The sequence below is a fragment of the Strix aluco genome, chromosome 30 (assembly GCF_031877795.1).
Source record: "Strix aluco isolate bStrAlu1 chromosome 30, bStrAlu1.hap1, whole genome shotgun sequence".
In the NCBI taxonomy this organism is placed as follows: Eukaryota; Metazoa; Chordata; class Aves; order Strigiformes; family Strigidae; genus Strix; species Strix aluco.
This window is the reverse complement of record NC_133960.1, coordinates 2,645,838-2,665,491: the sequence shown is the minus strand read 5'-3', so window position 1 is coordinate 2,665,491 and position 19,654 is coordinate 2,645,838. Positions and strand designations below refer to the sequence as shown.

Genomic DNA, 19,654 nt, shown 5'->3' with positions numbered 1-19,654 from the left:
AGGAGGAGGGAGCAGCTGGGCGGGACTGGCCACCCCACCCTGCAGGGAGCCAGGAGCAGGGTGCTGGGCTGGCGAGCGCTGGGAGATGGACAGTTGGGGGAAACACCATTTTTTCCCCTTTTGGAAACATCATTTTGGGGCTGGATGCTGGCACACTGTGGGCGAAGCTACCAGCAGTGATTCCGAGGGGAATTTAACCCACCCTCCGCAAACCAGCCACAGAACCACTTGGTGAAGGGTTTTATTGGGCAAAGCCAGCTCCAGCAGCTCAGTCAAATCCCACCCCACCCCATCCTCATGGAATGGGGCTCCCTGGGTCTTGCTCCAGGCCCCGTTCGCCCTCCTGCAGAAAACTCCCAGTGCAGAGGGTTTTGTCGGGCGCCCAGCAAAACCTTGCCGGGTCCGGGCAGGGAGCAGGGGCCCAGCCAGGTCTGCCCACACCCCTCCACCTTCAGGGCTCACCAGACAAGGCAGTGAGGAGAGCTCAACCCCTCTGCACCGCGGGGTCCAGGCACCCCATCTCCCCGGGGCCTCCCTCACCCCCAGTAGCGGAGTTTGGCCCCGCTGTCCTTGGAGCGGTCCTCGGGCTTTGGCGTCGCCACAGCGAGGAGGTTTTCGGGCTCCAGGACAAACATGCTGTAAAGGTTCCAGAGTAGCATGGCCAGGAGGGGCAGGAAGGTCATGCTGAAGCCGAAGGCGCGGAAGGAGCGCCCGATGGCGTACGACAGCCAGTAAATCAACCTGGAGAGGGCACAGAGGTGCGGGCTCAGCGAGGGCGATGCCTTGGGGCCGGCACCCAGCTTTGCTCAGGGGTTCTCACCCCAGCAAGGGTTTGCCAGGCGTGGAAGTGGGATGGAGCAACCCTGCCCCTGTGCCAGCTTTCCTGGTTGTTGTTGGCCAGGTGAGGCACTACCGGAGACGGAGTTTGCACCAAGGTGTGGTGTTTGCACCCCATTTGCACCCCAGGCACTGCCGCAGGCCAGGGAGGGTAAAGAAGCCACTTACCGGGAGATGGCAAAAAGCCCCGTGAGCAGGGGGATGAGCTTGAGGACCTCCTGGGGGAGGTAGGTGGCCAGCACAGCCATGTTGAAGAAGTAGAGGATGAAGAGATGGACAGACTGGGAGACGTAGGTGCGGTGGATCTCCACCTCCCGCTGCAGCTCCCCGAAGGGCTCCAGCGCGGAGGAGCAGAGGCGGGAGATGCCGCTGACGATCATCCCTGGGGGGGCAGAGAGAGGGGCTGGGAGTGAAACTGCGCTGGGGCCCGAGGGCTGGGGGAGATGCAACAGGGTGGGAAAACTCAGTCTGCTGCTCCTGGTGGGAGCAATGGAGCTGCAAAGAGCTCAGCGCCGGCTCTACGCACCAACCCAGCCCGGCGATGGGGACAAAGGGCTTTTTACACCAACCCCGCGGCTCACCCAGAACGATGGGGAACGTGGCAAAGGCAGCGCAGCGCAGGGTGTAGACCAGGCGGGCGCTGACGGTGGGCAGCAGCGGGGCATCAAAAGGCAGGAAGGCGTAGGCCCCGTAGATGAGGCAGGGGCAGAGGAGCAGGGCCCCCACCACCGAGGCCACAGCCTTGAGGTTGTGGGTGCCGCAGTCCCTGGCGCACGGGCACCGTGGCCCCTCGGTCGGTGGCTTGGCCGCTCGCCCCTCGAAGCCCAGTGGGTCCCTGTAGCGCGAGGGGCCGAGGGGAAGGAACACCTGCTTCTGGCGGAGGCAGTCGGCTCTGTCGTTGTGGGGGACGTGGCCCTCCTTGCCCTCCTCCCGGGGCCACGGGGCAGGTTGTTTCTTCTGCTTGCCAGGTGTCCGCTCAATGCACTGTGGGTCGATGGGCACAAAGACGTGGGCCGCCATCACGGGTAGCCCGGGGGCTTCCTCATCTTTGGCCTCAGCTGGGGGGCAGGTGAGAGCAGCCTCCTCAGGGTCTTCACGGCCTCCTTCAGGACTTGAGCGCCTCTTCGTCTCCGCCGGCTCTGGCTGGCCCTGGGTGCTGTGCTGGGACCGGTCCCATGGCAGGGTGGCATCAGGGTCCCCTGGGTGTTCATCCAGGGCTGATGGCACCTTGTCCAGGGGGGCAGGCAGGGCCACCTTCCCCAGCTCCAGCAAAGCCACCTCCTCAGGGGGCAGGATGGGGTCAGCAGCAGCCATGAGAGTGCTGGGGATGCAGCTGGGGGCTGGCAAGAAACTCTCCTGCGTTTTGGGGTGTCGAGAGTGGACGAGGTTCCTGTCCTTCCCGCTTCACCCTGCACCAGGAGAAAGAAGACAGATAAAATACAGCAGAAACGAGAGGTTTGGGGTCATGCACGCAGCCGCTGTTACAACATGAGGTACGAATAGCGCTGAGGGATCTGGTGGAGTTGGGAACGGTCAGGGTGAGGTTCATGGTTGGACTGGAGGAGCTTCGAGGGCTTTTCCAACCCAGATGAGTCTGGGATTCTGAACTGGTAGCTGCTGCCCCTGGAGTCCCCGTCGCCTGCCTGCCCTTCCGCTGGTAGGAGAAAGCAGAGCCCAGCGTCCCCGTGCTCTCACGCCCTGCCAGCGCGCCCAGCCCACGGCAGCGGGTTCAGGGCTCGTGTTTCTTACTGATGGCCTGAAATTTGTGTAGGATGATGCTTCAGGTAAAACATTCTCACCTAACTGCAGTAATGTATGCACCTTGCTGGAACACAGACCATTTTGCCTAGTATAGCTTCCTTCTCGACCTTAATTCCCTGTTGACATCCTTCCAAAGATGAAGACCCAATGGGCAAAAATCTAGATTTCTCCTGAAGGAAGCTGCTCTTCTAGACTTCATCCTCACCCCAAAAGTCTCCTTTTAACTCACAGTGCTCAGTCTCACATGTCTGTCCTTCTCTGCTTCGGTGCTTGAAAACTTTTGTTTAGCAAAGAATTTGCTTTCAACCTACATTTGACTTCCTGCTCACATCAGGGAGTGACTGCCTATCTCCTCCTTCCCCTGCAGGTCTGATTGTAGATGCTATACTACTAAAACCTCGTTATTTTTACAAAAATCTACTCCAGTGCAGTATGAAGCGTTATAAATAATTAAAGAAACACTAGAGTTGTCAAAATAAATGAACAAAGTGCACTTTGAGAGGCATGCTCTTGGCTTATTGGGGGTTTGTTCAGTTAGCAGTTGAATCTCAGACTTCAGTCCCTGGAAATATCCACCAGAAATGCAACCAGTGAGCCTTTGTCTTTCTCCCAGAGTCATCTAGGAACAGGGCTGGACATCAAATATCACGTATAAAACACCAAGTGCCAGTCTCCTCTTGGCCTTTCCAGGCAAAGCAAGGACTGAAAACGCATCCAACCACGCATCCAACGCCTGTGGGCACCGCTGCCCAGAGCTGGGCGCCTGGTGAGCCCCGGGTCTGGCTGCAAAACAGCAGCAGCCTGGGAATTGCTTCCCCACCTGGCCAAATATTGCAGGGCACGAGCCCTGGCACGGGGGGCAGCTGGACACTGCCTCGCCGATGCAACTGCCTCCACCCGCGGCTCCGTCCCATGCCACATCCGTGGGGAGATACTTGGGGAGAGGCGGCCAGGCCGTGTCTAGGGACCACTAAAGCCAGGATGAGCCAGATTTGCTGCCTTTTGTGGCTGAGATTGATCTGGGGCGGGCACAGGAGGCTGCTGGGCGCCACTTGCGGTGGGGGAGCAGGAAATCCAGGCAGAAATCTCACATTTTTCCTCTCTTAGCAGGGATCCCTGTCTCTTAGCCCGTCCCAGGTATTGCTGGCTGCAGGTATGAAAATCTCTCGCTCTCTCTTCTGGGCACATTCGTCCCTGCACCCCCAGAAGGACCCGTGGCCTGGACACAGGCGTGGGGAAACTGAGGCACAGAGCGGCACAGGGCTTCCTCCAAGGCCCACACAAGGGAGTGGGGCTAACGCAGCTTCCTGCGCCTCACAGAATCACAGAATTGGCTAGGTTGGAAAAGACCTTGAAGATCATCCAGTCCCACCATTGACCTAACACTGACAGATCCCAACTCCACCAGATCCCTCAGCACTGTGTCAACCCGACTCTTCAACCCCTCCAGGGATGGGGACTCCCCCCCTGCCCTGGGCAGCCCATTCCAACGCCCAACAGCCCCTTCTGCAAAGAAATCCTTCCTAAGAGCCAGTCTGACCCTGCCCTGGCGCAGCTTGAGGCCATTCCCTCTTGGCCTGCCGCTGGGTCCTTGGCTCAAGAGACTCCTCCCCCCTCTCTGCACCCTCCTTTCAGGGAGTTGCAGAGGGCCAGGAGGTCTCCCCTCAGCCTCCTCTTCTCCACACTAAACCCCCCCAGTTCCCTCAGCCGCTCCCCATCAGACCTGTGCTCCAGACCCTGCACCAGCTCCGTTGCCCTTCTCTGGACACGCTCGAGTCATCCAATGGCCTTTTTGGAGTGAGGGGCCCAAAACTGAACCCACTCATCGAGGGGCGGCCTCCCCAGTGCCGAGCCCAGGGGTCAGATCCCTTCCCTGTCCCTGCTGGCCACACCAGTGCTGGTACAAGCCTCGCACGCCTCCATCTCCCCACTCCCAGCCCCACTCCTTCGTCGCCCCACGGGACACGGGAGGAAGCTGGCACCAGGCTCCCCTCGCTGCGAGACTTACTTGGGAAGAAGTGGGGGGCCATAGGGCTGGGGGCCGTGCAGCAGCGGAAGCTCTGCTGGGAGCCTGCGAAACGCTTCCACAGTCTCTCCCCGCCGCCGTCTGGACTTCAAACCAGTTTAACCAGCTAAGGTGGGGCCGGGCTGAAAGGGGCAGGCACAGCAGCCTCGCCCGACGCGGCGCTGAGCCCGCCGGCGGCCCCTCAGCCCTGGGCTGGCCCCGAGCCCTTCCCGTGGCCTCAGCGGGCCCCTCCGTGGCGTGGGGCAGCCACCATGTAGGAGCAAGCACCGGGCAGCGCGTCCCCCTTCGTGGGGCGCCGGGAGGGCTGGGGCCTGGTGAAGGAGACGCCCCAGTGTTTGTCTGCCATGGGACAGGCCAGGATCTCTGGGCTGCTCCTGCGCGAGCCGTGGCCACGCCGAGGGGGTGAAGCGCCAAAGGGATGGGGAGTCCCTGCCCCAGCCAGCAGCACCTGGTTTTCATGCTACATGGCGGTGTGAAGGGACTCCCAGGACCAGGGAGGGAGGGATTCCTCCCACCCTTCTGTCCAGCTGGGCCGCCCACGGCCCCCACAGTGATGGTGGCGCCTGTTTGAGCCCCCTGAGCTCCAGGCGGCCCTGAGGCGCCAAGGCAGAGGGACGTCCACCCCACAGCTCTGCCAGGCCCGTAGCGTGGGGCAGCCACGGGGAGGGCCCAGCAGGCCCACAGTGGGATCCCGCAGCAGCCCTCAGGCCCGGCTACCAGCGCTGCTGCCCTCATCCAGCGCGCAGGGCGACTAATAAAGCTCATTGACTGACGCCGGCGCGGCCGCCATATTGCCAGCACTAAGTGCTGGCGCGGCGGGCGCGTGTGTGCGCGGAGGGGATGGCGGAACTCTCGCGAGATGACGCCGCGCAGCCGCCATATTGCCAGCACTAAGTGCTGGCGCGGAGAGAGGCGCGATTCTCGCGAGGTGAGACCGGCCCCGCCGCCGCCATGTTTGCCCGCCGCTCGCCGCTCTCGCGGCAAGTCTCGCGAGAACTGCGCGGGGCAGGGGGCAGCCGCGCAGCCATGGCGGCCGAGCGGGGCCGGGGGCGGCGGCGGCGGCGGCGCGGCCGGTGCTGAGGGGGCGGTGGGCCGCGCCCGGACGGGCTGGGCCTTGCCCTTGCCGGGCGCCATGAGCCAGGGCGGCGGGGCCACCGGCGAGAGCGGCGAGCCGGAGGCCAAGGTGCTGCACACTAAGCGGCTGTACCGGTGAGGAGAGGGGCATCGAGGGAGGGGAGGGCGGGGGGAGTGTGAGGGTCCGCGGGGGAGATGAAGGGGGTCAGGGGAGATGAGGGGGCCGGGGAAAGGAGATGAGGGGGTCCGGGGAAACTAGGGGGGCCAGGGGGAAGAAAGGAGATGGGGCGGGGTCCAGAGGAGGTTGGGGAGGGCCGGCGCGAAGGGGGGGGGGCGATCGGGGGGAGATTGGGGGGCCCGGAGAAAGGGGCTGGGAAACCAGGGGAGTTTAAGGAGACCAGGGGGGAGGAAAGGAGATGGGGGGGATCCAGAGGAAAACGGGTATGACAAGGGTGAAGTAGATTGGAGCGTGGGGGAGGACGGGGAGCTGGGGAGACTAGAGAGGACCAAGGGGAATGGGGTCGGGGGGATTTAGGGAAGATGGAAGGGAAAGCGGTGGGGGAATTAGTCAGGGAAGATTTAGGGGAGCTGGGGAAGGAGATGGCAGAATCGAGGAAGGACTGGGGATTAACGGGGAGAGGTGATGGGGGTGAGATTCGGGGGAGATTGGAGGGGAACCTGGGGAGGCTGGGGGAAATCAGGGGAAAGGGGATTGGAGGGATGTTCAGGAAAGATGGGGGAAGGAATTGTCGGGATTTAGGGAAGATTGGGGGAAACAGGGCAAGGGGATGGTGGAATTTAGGGAAGATTGATGTGAAGAAAATTGGGGAGAATCCAGGGGAAGTGGGCAGTGCTAAGTGAAAGGAGAATGGGGAAATTTAGGGAAGGTTAAGGGGAAGGGATCCAGAGGAGATGAGCAATATGTGGTGTGGGGGGTGGTACTGGTGAAAAAAGGTATGGGGCATCCAGGGGAGATGAGTCAAAACAAAAGGTGGTGGGGAAAGGAGCTGTGGGGGATCCAGGCAAGATGGGAGAACAGTGGAGAAATGGGGAGAAGGCGGCAGGTGGGAGGGTAAGGATGGGGTCAGGGGGAAGGGGTCGCGGAGCACCCAGGGAGATGGGTCAGGACATGGGTTCTGGAGGAAGGAGTTATGTGGGATTCAGGGAGGTGGGTAGGAGATGACAGGGGCTGAGGGCGAAGGAGGGTGTAGGGATGCAGTGGGATAAGGGCAAGATGAGGGGGTCTCTGGCATTGGCAGGAGACAGGGATTGTGTGGAAAGTGCTGGAGAAGAGTGTGTGATGAGCAGGAGCTTGAGCCACGGCACTTTTTGGCTGTATGGAGGGCAAGACTGCTTTAACTGCAGATCTTCCCAACAAAATGCTCTCTGGGACTCCACTCCCGCTAACATCTCTGCACTGTGCGTTGGAAATAGTGTCAGAAGACGGGATTCAGGAAATAATGATGGCCTTGATCAGCTCAACCCAGCAGGGATGAGATGCCATGCTGTCAGCACTGAGGTGCCTGTCCTCTGCTCTGCTGATGACCTGTTTTGTGAGCGTGGCCCAGAAATTGTCCCCTTCTGTCTCAGTTTCTCCATCAGTAAAGCAGATTCATAGTGGAGTTTCAGCAGTGGCAGCGTGGTTTCAAAGATGAGCAAAATGATGAAGGCAAGAGATGGATTTTATGTTGGGGTCCATTTTCTTTTTGTCTCGATGACTTGCTCGGTGACAGTGGGCATGTCCTTTCATCTCGTGTCCTCCTCTAAAGCAGGGCTAGGCTTGCCTCCCTCAGAGATCCGGCAAGAGCCTTGCCCAAAAGTCCAAAGCAGTAATAGCAGGTTTGAGTGGTAGTTACTAGAATTTGCTTGTTTCCGTGATGCGCTTCGTACAAGCACGTTCCCTGCGCTTTGAAGTTCTTTTAGGTGCATTTCTTTTTCCTATTGCGAGGTCAGTGGTAAAACACAGTGGCTTGGATTACCCGAGGTGTGGGCTGCCTCGTCGCGCTGGAAGCGCCTCCGGGGCCGCGGAGCTCTGTATCTGCTGTCACGCTGAGATACCCCATTTGATCTTCGGGGTGGTTTCCCACGGCTGCTAGTGCAGCAGAACGCCTTGCCCACTGCCACCTGAGGTGTGGTGGACAGGGTTGGAGAGGGTGTACGTGCTCCTGCTTGCAAAGTAGAATGCATTTTGTTTAAACCGTCTTCTTCATGGTTTGTGGTCGCAGTGGCCCAGGCCTGTGCGTGCCGCTGGGCTCACCTGACGAGCGGTACCTCACTGTTCCTCTGGAGCTTGCAAGGGAACGTCCCTTGATCGGACATGGGAATGGTCATCAAGGCAAGGAATTGATTGTTTTCTGTTTAAATTGTTAGGGCAGAATAAGGTGTGTGGTTGCTTTATAGCATTTTTACAGCAGAAAAAGAAAACCACGCTCCTGTAGAGATGGCTCTTCTTTTCGCTGGAAGTAAATACTGCGATTTTAGGGCAGGATTTATAATACCTGCAGTGGCTGCAAATTTTCTTGCTACGTAGCTGATAGCTCTCTTAGCAAGCTTTCTACCTTAACAGTCTCTTGTCAATTCTTCTCTATTTCAGCCCGAAGTTCAGTTAGATGAAGCGGTAACTTCCTGTCCTCTAAGAAGCACGTTGTACTTTGTGTGATGGCTGACTGTCTCTGGAAACTTTTGGCCATCGGATTAATCAGTGCCTTTGAATCGCAGATGTTTGAATGGCACAATCCCAGCTATAAACTGTGCTCACGTGGGATCAGCTTTGTGTCTGCTTGTGAGAGCAGTGGGAGCTGAGCTCAGGTCTCCCTTGGCCACTGGAGTGTCCTTTTGGATTTGAGGTTGCCCATCACTGTTTGTAGAACGGTCGGTCTTTAATCTTTTCCATTTAACTCTTCCTGGATTGATAATCCCCAAGTTTCACTTCAGAACGTGGCAACTGGATTATCCTGGGAGGTGTTTTACAGTGTATGTTTTAGCGTAGGATGACTGGATTTATTTTACTTCTTTTCCGGATTCTGGGTAACCATTAGCTCATTGGCTTTGCGTTACTATTCTTGCCTGCCAGCCTTGTTCTGGGCAGTATTATTTGTGTACTGACACATGCCAGAATACAAATGAATGGCTGCAGTACTTTTTCCCTGAGAAATGTCTTACTCCTCAGAGACTGTGGCTGTTAGTGACGTATTAAATAAAGAAATAGAGAGAGGACAAATAACCCTCCCTGCTGTCTTGCCCCATCCCGGAATGTTGATGGCACAGAAAGAAAGTGATAGATGAGTGTCTGCGTGGCTGAAGAGGACTTCGCGTTGGACCATTTCCACCCTGCTTGGCATGATGTGCTGTACTTGGTTCTTTTAATAGACTGGCATCTGATTTGCCTCCTCGGTGGTTCTGATGTGCTGTCTGAAAGCAACGTTTAAGCCCAGCAGGTATAAAAATGGGTACTGGGACAAAATTTGGCCTCTTAACTGCCGAGTAAAATTCAGCCCGTGGTCTCAAGCCACCCAAGGCACAAATGCTAAATTGCATTTCAACCAGTGCATGGTCTGTAGCGCCTGGCTCGATGTTTCCTAACATTTGTGAAGTGAGGCTGGCTCCTGTACCTTTTTGTCCTCACCGTGTCCCCTTTCCTCACCACTGCGGACACAGGATCCTTGCAGGTCATTGCTGGCTGTCACAGATTCTTTGCTACTCCTGCCTCGACCTCCTGCAGCAGCACCAGGAGCTCATGCTGAGAAGAAGACATTTTAGCTGTCCATTTGCTTGCAACTTGGAAAGTGGGTTCTGGCAACTGCTTTTTCAGTAATTTCTGTCATTTCACGGGTGTGCTGCACAGCATCACGATGCATTTCTGTCACTGCTGAACTCAGGAGGATTCTTGGATGAGGTTTTGTGACCCCCTTTTTTCTCAGATATTAAAAAAAATAGAGGCTTGTTTGGCATGCAAGCTACTGAGCAGTGAGAGAACCTGGACCATGTGCCCATAAAGGAATCTGAATTGGTTAAGTGGCAGGAGAAGGAGTCGGTGTTGAACCTTCGAGTACAGTTGACTTGCACGTGAGGATTTGGCCGCACGGGTTCACACCTGCACATGTGACATCCCATCCTAAGGGCTGGCCGTGACCTTGGATGCAGGTGTCGACTGCTTGTAGACACCGCAAAATCATTTCCCACCTTGAGGTGTCGGTGACATGTGAGCTTGTGTCAGACACAGCAGCTGCCGATTCGGTGCCCAGCGAATGCGTTTTTCCAGCTATTTTGAAGATGTAGAGACTGCCTATTTTGGGAATAGAGGATCATAGTTTTCCTATACTTCTCTCTGGGAATCAAATGAGTCAGCAGTTCCCTTTTCTTCTGGTCACCCTTCTGCATAGGAAACAAATCGGTTCCCTGTGAGCCACAGTTTGTTTCCTGCTGCAGCGCTCACTGCAGAGGGTCTTTGAGAGATATAGTGACAGGACATTAATCACAGGTTGCAGTAAGGATTTGTTTATTGCCTCCTGCTTTGTGGGGATCTATTTTGGGGAAACTAAACGTGGCCGGGGGGGGGGGCTTGTTGGGTTTTTTTCTCTCCCCTCGGTATGCTGTGAGCTTGGATTAATGCCTTTTACCTGTAAAGTATTTTACTCGCTTGCCTGACTTGCTGGTGAGGGTATTGGGTTGTTAGAGTTTGCAAAGGACCTTCAGGCCATGTGGGAAAGATGCTTGTGAGCAGAAGTGGCTGTGGACGTCAAGGTCAGTAGCAGACTTCTGTATGTGGTTCTTCTCTATTCTTGATTTTCTTTATGATTATTTAGGAAGAAGTTGGTTCAACTCTGTGGTGTTTTGACCTTCCAAGCCATTGTGTAAGACAGTCCTATTCCCTACACTCCTCTTCTTCTGTCTGGTTCTGGTTTACTGAAGACAAATGAGATTTCCAGTTATCCTTGGATGAAAGGCTTCCCATGACATAGCATGAGATGGCACACTTTGAGCTCCTGAACGTTCTGATTTTTTTCCAGGGAGGTTCCTTTTGGTTTGTGAAAGGAGATTTGCCTTGCTAGTAAGGGGCTGGTATATGAAACAGTTGCTTTGCAGTGGTATCTGTAGTTTTCAAGGAAGTGGTGGTGGTTTCAGCCTACCTCCTTAGCATATGGTTTTGCATGCTTTTGCTTGCAAATGCCGTGCAGGTGCCCTGTGTTCAGTCTGGCCACCATTTGTGCACGTGCACAGAAGAAAGGTTCGGTCATTGCGTTGTGCTGCGGGTGCGAGGAGGGAGTTTGCATTCTGCAGGTGATGGAGGTTTCGGGGAGAGGGAGCGGGCTGGTATCCACATCTAACTGTTCTGCTTTGCAGAAATTTGCTCTGGTCAGGTCTGTCTCATTCTGCATTTACAATGCATCTTGCTTGTCTTCAGCCTCTTGTTGGAACAGCTCTCCATGTGCGGCAGGCTCAGCTGTAGGAGCGGTAAAGGTATTAGAGCAAACGAGGAATGGCAGGTAGATAGACGTGAAGTTGAGGGGGAGTTTGATAGTTAATGGCTGGGGATGGCTTGGAGGATGTAGTTCTTAAAGAGGAACTTGTAGAGTCAACAGCTGGGAAAAGTTCCTTTCAGGAGTCAGTTTATTGACCTCACATACAGGCTTAACAAAGGCAGAGGTTTAGAGATGATCTCTCTTGGTAGGAAGGGTTTAGCATGGCTGGTCAGTTTTGGTTTATTGAACTGTCCATGAGGTATTGATGGGTGCTTCCTGTCAGCACTAATGCTTCTCTAAGTTTTATTTCACTGCAACGTTCTGGAATTGTAGTCTGATTTGTTCATAGCTACAAACTTTTAAGTGCTTGAGATTTTACACACGGTGTGGTATTCCTCCTCCAGGAGAGTCTGGGGCAGTGATTCACAGTAGTATTTTTTTTTTTTTTGCATGACTCAGGGGTCTGGGAGGTTGGTTGGTTTGTCCTTTAGCTGGCTCTCAGGGGAAAAATCTCAAAAAAATTCATATTTTAGGCTGGTTTTGACTATCTCTGTTACGTATCACTGAGAGATCTTTAAGGACTTTAATCAATGAATCACTGTAATGAAGATCAGGAAGTTTTGGCAAATGAGAGTGACATGAGTTGCCTTCTTTTATAGACAAGTTGTTGAGGAAACAGGAGTTGGTGGAGGTTTGACTCTTACCCTATCAAAACACTAATTGTTAGAAATAAATTGATTTTTTTTTTTTATTCATAGAGTTTAAGATGTTGAAATTAATCTGAGTATGTATAGCATGATTTAATTGCTGAGGGTAAAAGTTGCTAGCATGTCCAAAGACCTTTCTGGCTCTGCTAATGTAGAAATAATTGACATTTTTGACCAGACAGGCAGTGGTAACTGGTGATTAAACAGCTGATTTCCAGCAAAATCATTACAGTATATGTAACTCTGCTTTTTTCTTCTTTCCATAAGTTTTTCAAAATAAACTGCAGAAAGGAAATCTGTTAATATGGTGTGGTGGTATAATGCAGCTTGCTAATAATGGAATTAACCAGGCTAGTATGGTCTGTGCAGACGTTCCAGATCTCATGAAATAATCCCAGATAACCTGCTGTTCTGAAACTCTTCTGTCTGTGTTACCCTGCAGAGCGGTGGTAGAGGCCGTTCATCGTTTGGATCTCATCCTTGGGAATAAGGCGGCGTATCAAGAAGTGTTCAAGCCAGAGAACATCAGCTTGAGAAACAAGTAAGTTGGGCAGGGCACTTGTTTTTTACGTTTGGCCGGCGAAAATCCTTGTGAAGCGACACGTGGAGGTATTGAATCTGCAGTTTCACAGTGTGTTTGATTTGTAGAGCACCTGTTGACCTCCAGGTTTTTGAAGCAGAGGCTGGATGTTTGAACAGCACTTCGCCGTGCAGTCTGTGGCTGGAGGCTCTCGTGGGTGTAGCTGTCATACAGACAAATCATCTTCATGTTGGCCAATGCCTTCCTTTGTGATTATCTTTAAAAAAAACCTCTTGGTGAAGAAACTTCTTATGTGGGTCTTTTACCAGGTTCAGAGGGTGCCTAGCAGGGATGATTTTTCTGACTAATTTTTTTAAGCTGTCAAGACAATTGTGACATGACTGCAATTTAGGCAGTTACTGATGGCCAGCTGAGCCGAGGTGGCTGGTGAGGTGTACGTACGGCTTTTCCTGACACTCTCGTGTGGGAGTGATACAAGCTGTACCATCACCAGATGGCCTAGTAATGAATTCAGATGTAATGATCCATAATGACCATCGTAATGAATTCAGATCCTCCTTTTCCGTGCTTGTGTAGTGGTAGCTGTATTTGAAGCTGCTGTAGCTAAATATGAATTCTCTGCTGTCGATCTCAGGCTGCGGGAGCTGTGTGTGAAGCTGATGTTCTTGCATCCAGTGGATTATGGAAGAAAAGCAGAAGAACTGCTCTGGAGAAAAGTTTACTATGAAGTTATCCAGCTCATTAAAACAAATAAAAAGGCAGGTATCTGCGGCTCTGGCATGAGAAAGTCTCTGGCTGTGCAATGGGCGAGACAAGGTGAAAATTTTCATTTGCTTGGAGAAGTTGTGGTCTGAACCCAGGGCAGGAAGCCAGGCACTCCTGGGTTTGAATCACGGAGCTGCCATACCCCTTTTGTCTAGCTGTAGGCAGGTAAGCTGTAATGATCTGCTGAGAGAGCTGCCATTGCAGAGGATAGTCAGCATAATCTGCTTAATTTTTGTCTTCCCACCTTCAAAAGACTTAAGACCATTGTTCTACATAGAGGTATAAGAGGCTTTGTCAGTGCTGATTGTTTTTACTAGAGTTTATCACTGGAGAACACTCCCAGTATTCACACTTGTATTTTGTAATGCTGTGAACTCTCTCCTGGTGCTCTGGTTGTCTGAACGTATTCAAGGTGCTCTAACCAGACACCTTGATTTTATTTATTTGTTGTTGCAGCAAGTGTTTCTCCTTGATGTTGACCCTTAGTAAATACCACTAGATACAACGTTGAGCAAGAGGAGGTACAGAACTGTGCAATACCAGTTACAGCTGAGCTACCCACTGTCTTGCTTCATACTTGGTATAACTTGGGTGGCCAGCCTCAAATGTTACCGGGAACTTTATTAACATATTCTCATTTTCCTTCCCTCCAGCACATTCACAGCCGGAGCACTCTGGAGTGTGCGTACCGCACTCACTTAGTTGCTGGCATAGGATTTTACCAGCACCTTCTCCTCTACATCCAGTCTCACTATCAGCTGGAGCTGCAGTGCTGCATTGACTGGACACATGTGACAGACCCTCTCATAGGTCAGTGCTCCGTGTGTCGGACCCAACCCCAGGCAGGTGGCTTCCCCATGTGCTGGTCCATCTTTGATTCGGTGTTCAAGGGATTATCTTTTTTTTTTTTTTTTTTTGATTAGCCAATTATCTGTTTAGAACAGCTGCTCTCTTCTCCATAGCACTGTTTTGGTTTGTTTAATGCTAAACTAGGGAAGAAAGAAGGGTTTCTAGCAGGAAGAAAATGCTGCTAGAAAATTCTTTATTAAGTGTTTGGTGATGGTAGATTTTTATGGAAAATTGAAGAGCACTTCTGGCTGTACAGAATGTTTTTAGAAGCTTAATTAAAGCAGACAGACAGGCCATTGGGGGAATAAGTTCTTGAAATCAACAGATTTTTGTCAGGACGTGCTATTCACTAGATGTGAGATATTGTTCCTCCTCTTGGTGCCCCTTCTATCTGTGCTCCCTTCATGTACTTCCTAGTTGTGGCTTTGAAACCGCTATTGAATCTTGGACTGAGAACATGAGGAAGCTCCTGTAACACAGTAAGGTGTGTTTGCTGTCTTGGGTAACTGCCTCTGCACATGCCCCTAGATGCAGGGTAGTTTTGAGGTATCTTACCTGTTAGGGGAGGAAGAATGAGAGTGTTTGTAGTCTTGAAACAGCTCAAGGCTGCGTATGCATTCACGTCCTCCGTTACCTTGTAATAGTTTGTTCAGGTTCACTCCTGGGTTGTGCTCAGTGGCCTCAAGGCACCTGTTTGTGTTCAGGTGGCTCCAGGTGAGAAATGGAGCCTCTGTATGTTTTGTGAACTGTATTAGCAAGGGTTTAATTGACGTTCTTAAGGCGGGTGGGGGGGAGGATGGCAGAAACTGGCATAAGAGAAGTTAGTATGTCTTTAACAATAGAATGTTTTAGTTGCTGCTATCCTATTCTTGGTTCTGGGAGATGGTTGTATCATGATTGGCTTTGAAATGTCACTTTAAAAGGCAGATGTCCCTGGCAACTGTTGCTCTGAGAAATGTATCTCAGTACTGCAGAATTAATAAATTCTCAAAATGCGCATTCCAGATGGGTTTGTACCCTGTGGTGCGCGATTGCGTTTGAAAGGCTCTCCCCATTCAGGTCTCTTAAGGTGTTTAGGCTCTTTAATTAAAAGAACGCAGCAGGCGAGTATGTAACTGGATAATAGAGATGTAACCTTGCATACTCAGAAAAGATGGATGTGTAAGAGTCCTGTATGAACTACAAATGAGGGTGGACACAACTTGATGGTACTAAATGGGAGCAAGAGGATTCAAAGCGAAAAAGAAAGGGAAGGCCTTGTATTTGTATAATGTAACTCCTCCAGCGCCTGCTAGTGAGTGGGAACCATCCCTCACGGGTCACTTCAGCCTCCAGATTTCACTTCCACTCTTCTAAACTAAGCTAAGAGGGAAGCAACTCAGACTGCAGGCTAGACTGGTCTTAAAAAATCTTCCTTTGGGATTCCTGGTTGAGGGAATTTTCTCCTCCAGAAGGTGGAAGTCCTTGGCAACAGGAAGACTGAACCTAGACTGAATCCATGACACTGGCTGCCCGGCGCAGCCGATGCTCTCTGGAGAGGCCGCGTGAGCGCGGTCACCGTTACCGCCTGGTCTCTGGCTGGGGAGAAGGTGCTGATGGCGAGGTGGGGGGCATGGTCTCGCCAGTGTCAGCCCCTCCCAGGAACTGAGTCACGTTTGATGGCTTAAGTTAGTTCAGATCAGCTGGCTGCAGCTTTCCCCTGTTGCTTTTGACACTTTCCACTGCCTGAACTGCTTTTTTTTTTTCTTTCTGTAAGTTCAGTGTAGACTAGAATAGACTATTTCAGTTGGAAGGGACCTACAAGGATCATCTAGTCCAACTGCCTGACCCATTCAGGGCTGACCAGAATTTGGAAGCATGTTATCCAAGTGCCTCTGAAACACTGACAGGCTTGGGGCATCGATCACCTCTCTAGGAAGTGTGTCCTAGTGTTTGACCACCCTCTTGGTAAAGAAATGCTTCCTGATGTCCAGGCTAAACCTCCCTTCACAGAATCATCTCGGTTGGAAAGGACCTCGAAGATCATCTAGTCCAACCGTTAACCCAGCACTGACAGTTCCCAACGCCACCAGATCCCTCAGCACTATGTCGACCCGACTCTTCAACCCCTCCAGGGATGGGGACTCCCCCCCTGCCCTGCGCAGCCCATTCCAACGCCCAACAACCCCTTCTGCAAAGAAATCCTTCCTAAGAGCCAGTCTGACCCTGCCCTGGCGCAGCTTGAGGCCATTCCCTCTTGGCCTGCCGCTGGGTCCTTGGCTCAAGAGACTCCTCCCCCCTCTCTGCACCCTCCTTTCAGGGAGTTGCAGAGGGCCAGGAGGTCTCCCCTCAGCCTCCTCTTCTCCACACTAAACCCCCCCAGTTCCCTCAGCCGCTCCCCATCAGACCTGTGCTCCAGACCCTGCACCAGCTCCGTTGCCCTTCTCTGGACACGCTCGAGTCATTCAATGGCCTTTTTGGAGTGAGGGGCCCAAAACTGAACCCACTCATCGAGGGGCGGCCTCCCCAGTGCCGAGCCCAGGGGTCAGATCCCTTCCCTGTCCCTGCTGGCCACGCTGGTGCTGGTACAAGCCAGGATGCCATTGGCCTTCTTGGCCACCTGGGCACACTGCTGGCTCATGTTCAGCCGGCTGGCAATCAACACCCCCAGGTCCCTCTCTGACTGGCAGCTCATTCCCACGCGTCCTATCACTGGATCCCGGGGAGAAGAGCTCAGCACCTCCCTCTCCACATCCCTTCCTCAGGAAGCTGCAGCAAGTGATGAGGTCGTGCCTCAGCCTTCTTTTCTCCAAACTGGACAAGCCCAAAGTCCTCAGCTGCCCCTCAGAGGACGTGCCTTCCAGCCCTGGCACCAGCTGTGTTGCAAAGACAGTTTTGCCCAGAGGCAGTTCTTCCTATCCAACTGCAGCTGTCCTGTCTACAACACAGATTTGCTGTCCTGATTTTTAACTTGTTTTAATTGTCTTCCTCCCTTTTTTTTGGTTGGCCAGTCCTAAATCTAGATTTCAGTCTTGAGACAGAGGATTTGTTTCCATCTTTGATGTCGGGGAGGGTACGTCCACGTTGTACGCTACTGCCAGGTACAAGTGTGCTCAGACTTTGTTCTGGCTTCCAGGGATTTGCACCGGCTCCTATCCAAAGGTCTCATTAGCCATGCTAACAAAATCAGCCTCTCGACAGGCCTTATTAGCTTGTGCTCAATGCTGTGTTAACATGATCACGTGGCTTGTAGACAGGAATTGGCCTTTGTCCTCTCATCTGAGTGCAAATGGAGCCAGCTCTCTGTGGCATACCTTGTAGACAAAGTCTGAGTGACAGTCACTTCAGTGACTCTTAGGGATGCAGTGAGGTGCACTGCCTCTAATCAGCAGGGAATTGAAGGGGGAGTGGGTGAGCATCAGTGTCTAGATGTATTTTCTACATTTATTTTTCACATTTTGACGACAGGAGTGAACCGGTGCTGGTCTATAAGATGCCACAGACAGCAACCAACAGTGTGGTCTGACCACGTGGTCTCTGTTTTCATCTGGTGAAATGTTGGGTGTCTCAGGCAGAGGTGTAGGCTGCTCGTGTGTCTTTCCAGCAGCCTTTATCCCATTGTATATTTGATTTCATATTTCTCATGTAGGCTGCAAGAAACCTGTGTCTGCATCGGAGAAGGAGATGGAGTGGGCACAGATGGCATGTCACAGATGTCTGGTTTATCTGGGAGATCTAGGTAAGAACAACGTTGCCTTTCAGGGCAACCTTTACCACATTGAAAGGTGGTGCCTGTGCAGTGCTGAGTCCATCGTTGTTAGTCACCAGCCATAGTTACTTGCAGACACTGGTTCTCAATGACTGGTATAAGCTGAAATCCTCGTGGATGAACCGCTGCAAATTGTAGGAGCTTTGTTTTTTGGGCAAGTAGATGAGGAATTTCGTTACTGATAAACAGCTGTATCCATGGCTGTGTAAGAAGGGAAACCTTTGCTTTTATTTATGTTGTTTGGACAGTGTGAGGGGAAACTCCAAGTGGGCTGACTTCTCAGTTCAGACTTGCTTTAAGGTTGCCTTACAGAGCCACTGTCATCGGCACAAGTGTGACTGAAAATCAGTTTTGTTAAGCAATATTGTGAATCAATCCAGGCCACTGCACAAGCCCCAGGTTCTTTGTCATTGTGTCTGGCTCCGTGTCATCCTTTTTAAAGCAGACGTGTCTATCCCACAGTCACGACCTGCTGAAGTGTGTGTGGTAAGCGTGTCAGCTTCTTGCTTGTGAACACGTGGGAGTGAAGGCAGTGAGAAAACATGTAACTGTGTGAAAAACAGCTATTTGAAGTGTGGCGCGGGTAAATGTGCTTGACATGCAGCAGCCTTCAAGCTCTTGAAAGCTGTTTGGCATTATTGTTGTGCATGAATAGGCCTAAAAATGGCATTGCAGATAAACGTCTTATGGGGGTAGTAAGAATGATTTACCAGACTGGTGGGAGAGAAATGTGCTCACCTCTTCACAATGCTTTCACCTGAGGTTTCCAAAACACCTATTGTTGTCCAAAAAAAAAAAAAAATTAAAAATTGATCAAGTCCAGTCTAGCCCCAGCCAGGTATTTTATTAGGGCAGCTGCCTCGCTTTAGGTTTCACCCTCTGCTGTAGTAGAATATGGTCTGAGGTAGTGGAAAATGGAGCACAACTCTGAGTTATTTCAAGGATAAATGAATCAGCACTTAACACATGGAGCAGAAGAATTTCTTCCTTTTGCTTACATGCTGCCACAAGTGTTGAGGGATATCCCCTTTGCTTGAAGTGGCAGGGGATGTGCTGTGCAGAACAGCGCAGTTAAAAGCGCTTCAAACGGGCTGGCAAACTCTCTGCATTTCCATGTTTTGCCAAGAGCAGTTCTTCTTTGATGGAGTTGTTGACTTGGCCAGTATTTCTAGTTTTGTGGTATTTTTAATCTGTAGGGAAACGCTGCTTCTCTGCAGAAGGGAAGAGAAGACACTGATGCGCTGTGTATGGTTTTCTTTCAGCTCGCTATCAGAATGAACTGGCAGGTGTGGACACAGAGTTACTGGCTGAGCGGTTTTACTATCAAGCCCTTTCTGTTGCACCACAAATTGGTGAGTTACCATTAATTTTAGGGTTGTTAAAATTGTGTTGCCGCAACCTAAAAACAATACTCTGTGATAGTGTGCTGGTCGGGTTTATATCCTGCTGCTGAGAGAGGAGTGGTTTTATCCTCTGGTTAAAATTGCTTCCTTCTTTGAGAATCTCTGTTGCTGGCAAGCCAAAGAGAGGAGTTAAAACAATGACCTCTTCAACAATGACTTCGATTTACTCATCTGATAACCTCTGAGAAGCTCAGGCTTTCATGAATGTGGTAAAGTGCTTTCTGGCTAAGGGAAGATCCAGCTGTCTGTTGCCAGAAGCAGAACATTATTGGTCATCTCCCTCTTTTTACCCCTGCAAAATAACCTCACGTGCTGCTTTCTCCTTCAGAAGTGACTACCTTATGAGAACACATTGTAGCAAGAGTTGAGGGCCTGTCTTATCTTAAAAAATGTGTGATTCCAAAAAAATGGTTTCTCTGTGCTGTCTTGGAAGAGTTCTCACTGACTTTTATTTGATAGGCTGATCCCAAATACCAAAAAG

At 52.0% G+C, this 19,654-nt stretch overlaps 2 protein-coding genes across 4 annotated transcripts in view; one reads left to right on the top strand and one right to left on the bottom strand.

Annotated features, from left to right (window-relative positions):
• Positions 1-406: 406 nt before the first annotated feature.
• TMEM79 (transmembrane protein 79) lies at positions 407-4,738 on the bottom strand. Of its 2 annotated transcripts, XM_074809395.1 has the most exons (4): positions 4,607-4,738; positions 1,419-2,246; positions 1,006-1,219; positions 407-741 (listed from the first exon to the last, which is right to left on the bottom strand). In XM_074809395.1, the coding sequence occupies exons 2-4, from the start codon at positions 2,149-2,151 to the stop codon at positions 537-539; spliced, it is 1,152 nt and encodes a 383-aa protein (XP_074665496.1). In that variant the 5' UTR covers positions 2,152-2,246; positions 4,607-4,738; the 3' UTR covers positions 407-536. The 2 variants fall into 2 exon arrangements, with proteins under 2 accessions (XP_074665496.1, XP_074665495.1); XM_074809394.1 differs by lacking the exon at positions 4,607-4,738 and having other exon boundaries at positions 1,419-2,314.
• A 907-nt stretch (positions 4,739-5,645) lies between these two features.
• SMG5 (SMG5 nonsense mediated mRNA decay factor) overlaps positions 5,646-19,654 on the top strand; it is a 32,964-nt gene continuing 18,955 nt past the window's right edge. For both annotated transcript variants that reach the window (XM_074809728.1, XM_074809729.1), the window contains exons 1-6: positions 5,646-5,833; positions 12,310-12,408; positions 13,043-13,166; positions 13,827-13,983; positions 17,651-17,740; positions 19,033-19,122. In XM_074809728.1, the coding sequence (XP_074665829.1) occupies positions 5,757-5,833; positions 12,310-12,408; positions 13,043-13,166; positions 13,827-13,983; positions 17,651-17,740; positions 19,033-19,122 (637 nt within the window). In that variant the 5' untranslated portion in view covers positions 5,646-5,756. The remainder of the gene's footprint in view (positions 5,834-12,309; positions 12,409-13,042; positions 13,167-13,826; positions 13,984-17,650; positions 17,741-19,032; positions 19,123-19,654) is intronic.

Excerpts from the sequence above, each read along its gene's own strand:
- TMEM79 (XM_074809395.1), bottom strand. The coding sequence starts at position 2,151 with ATGGCTGCTGCTGACCCCATCCTGCCCCCTGAGGAGGTGGCTTTGCTG. Across the intron at positions 1,220-1,418 it reads CACGTTCCCCATCGTTCTGG|GGATGATCGTCAGCGGCATC; the intron begins GTGAGCCGCGGG and ends CTGCCCCCCCAG. Across the intron at positions 742-1,005 it reads GGGCTTTTTGCCATCTCCCG|GTTGATTTACTGGCTGTCGT; the intron begins GTAAGTGGCTTC and ends TGCCCTCTCCAG.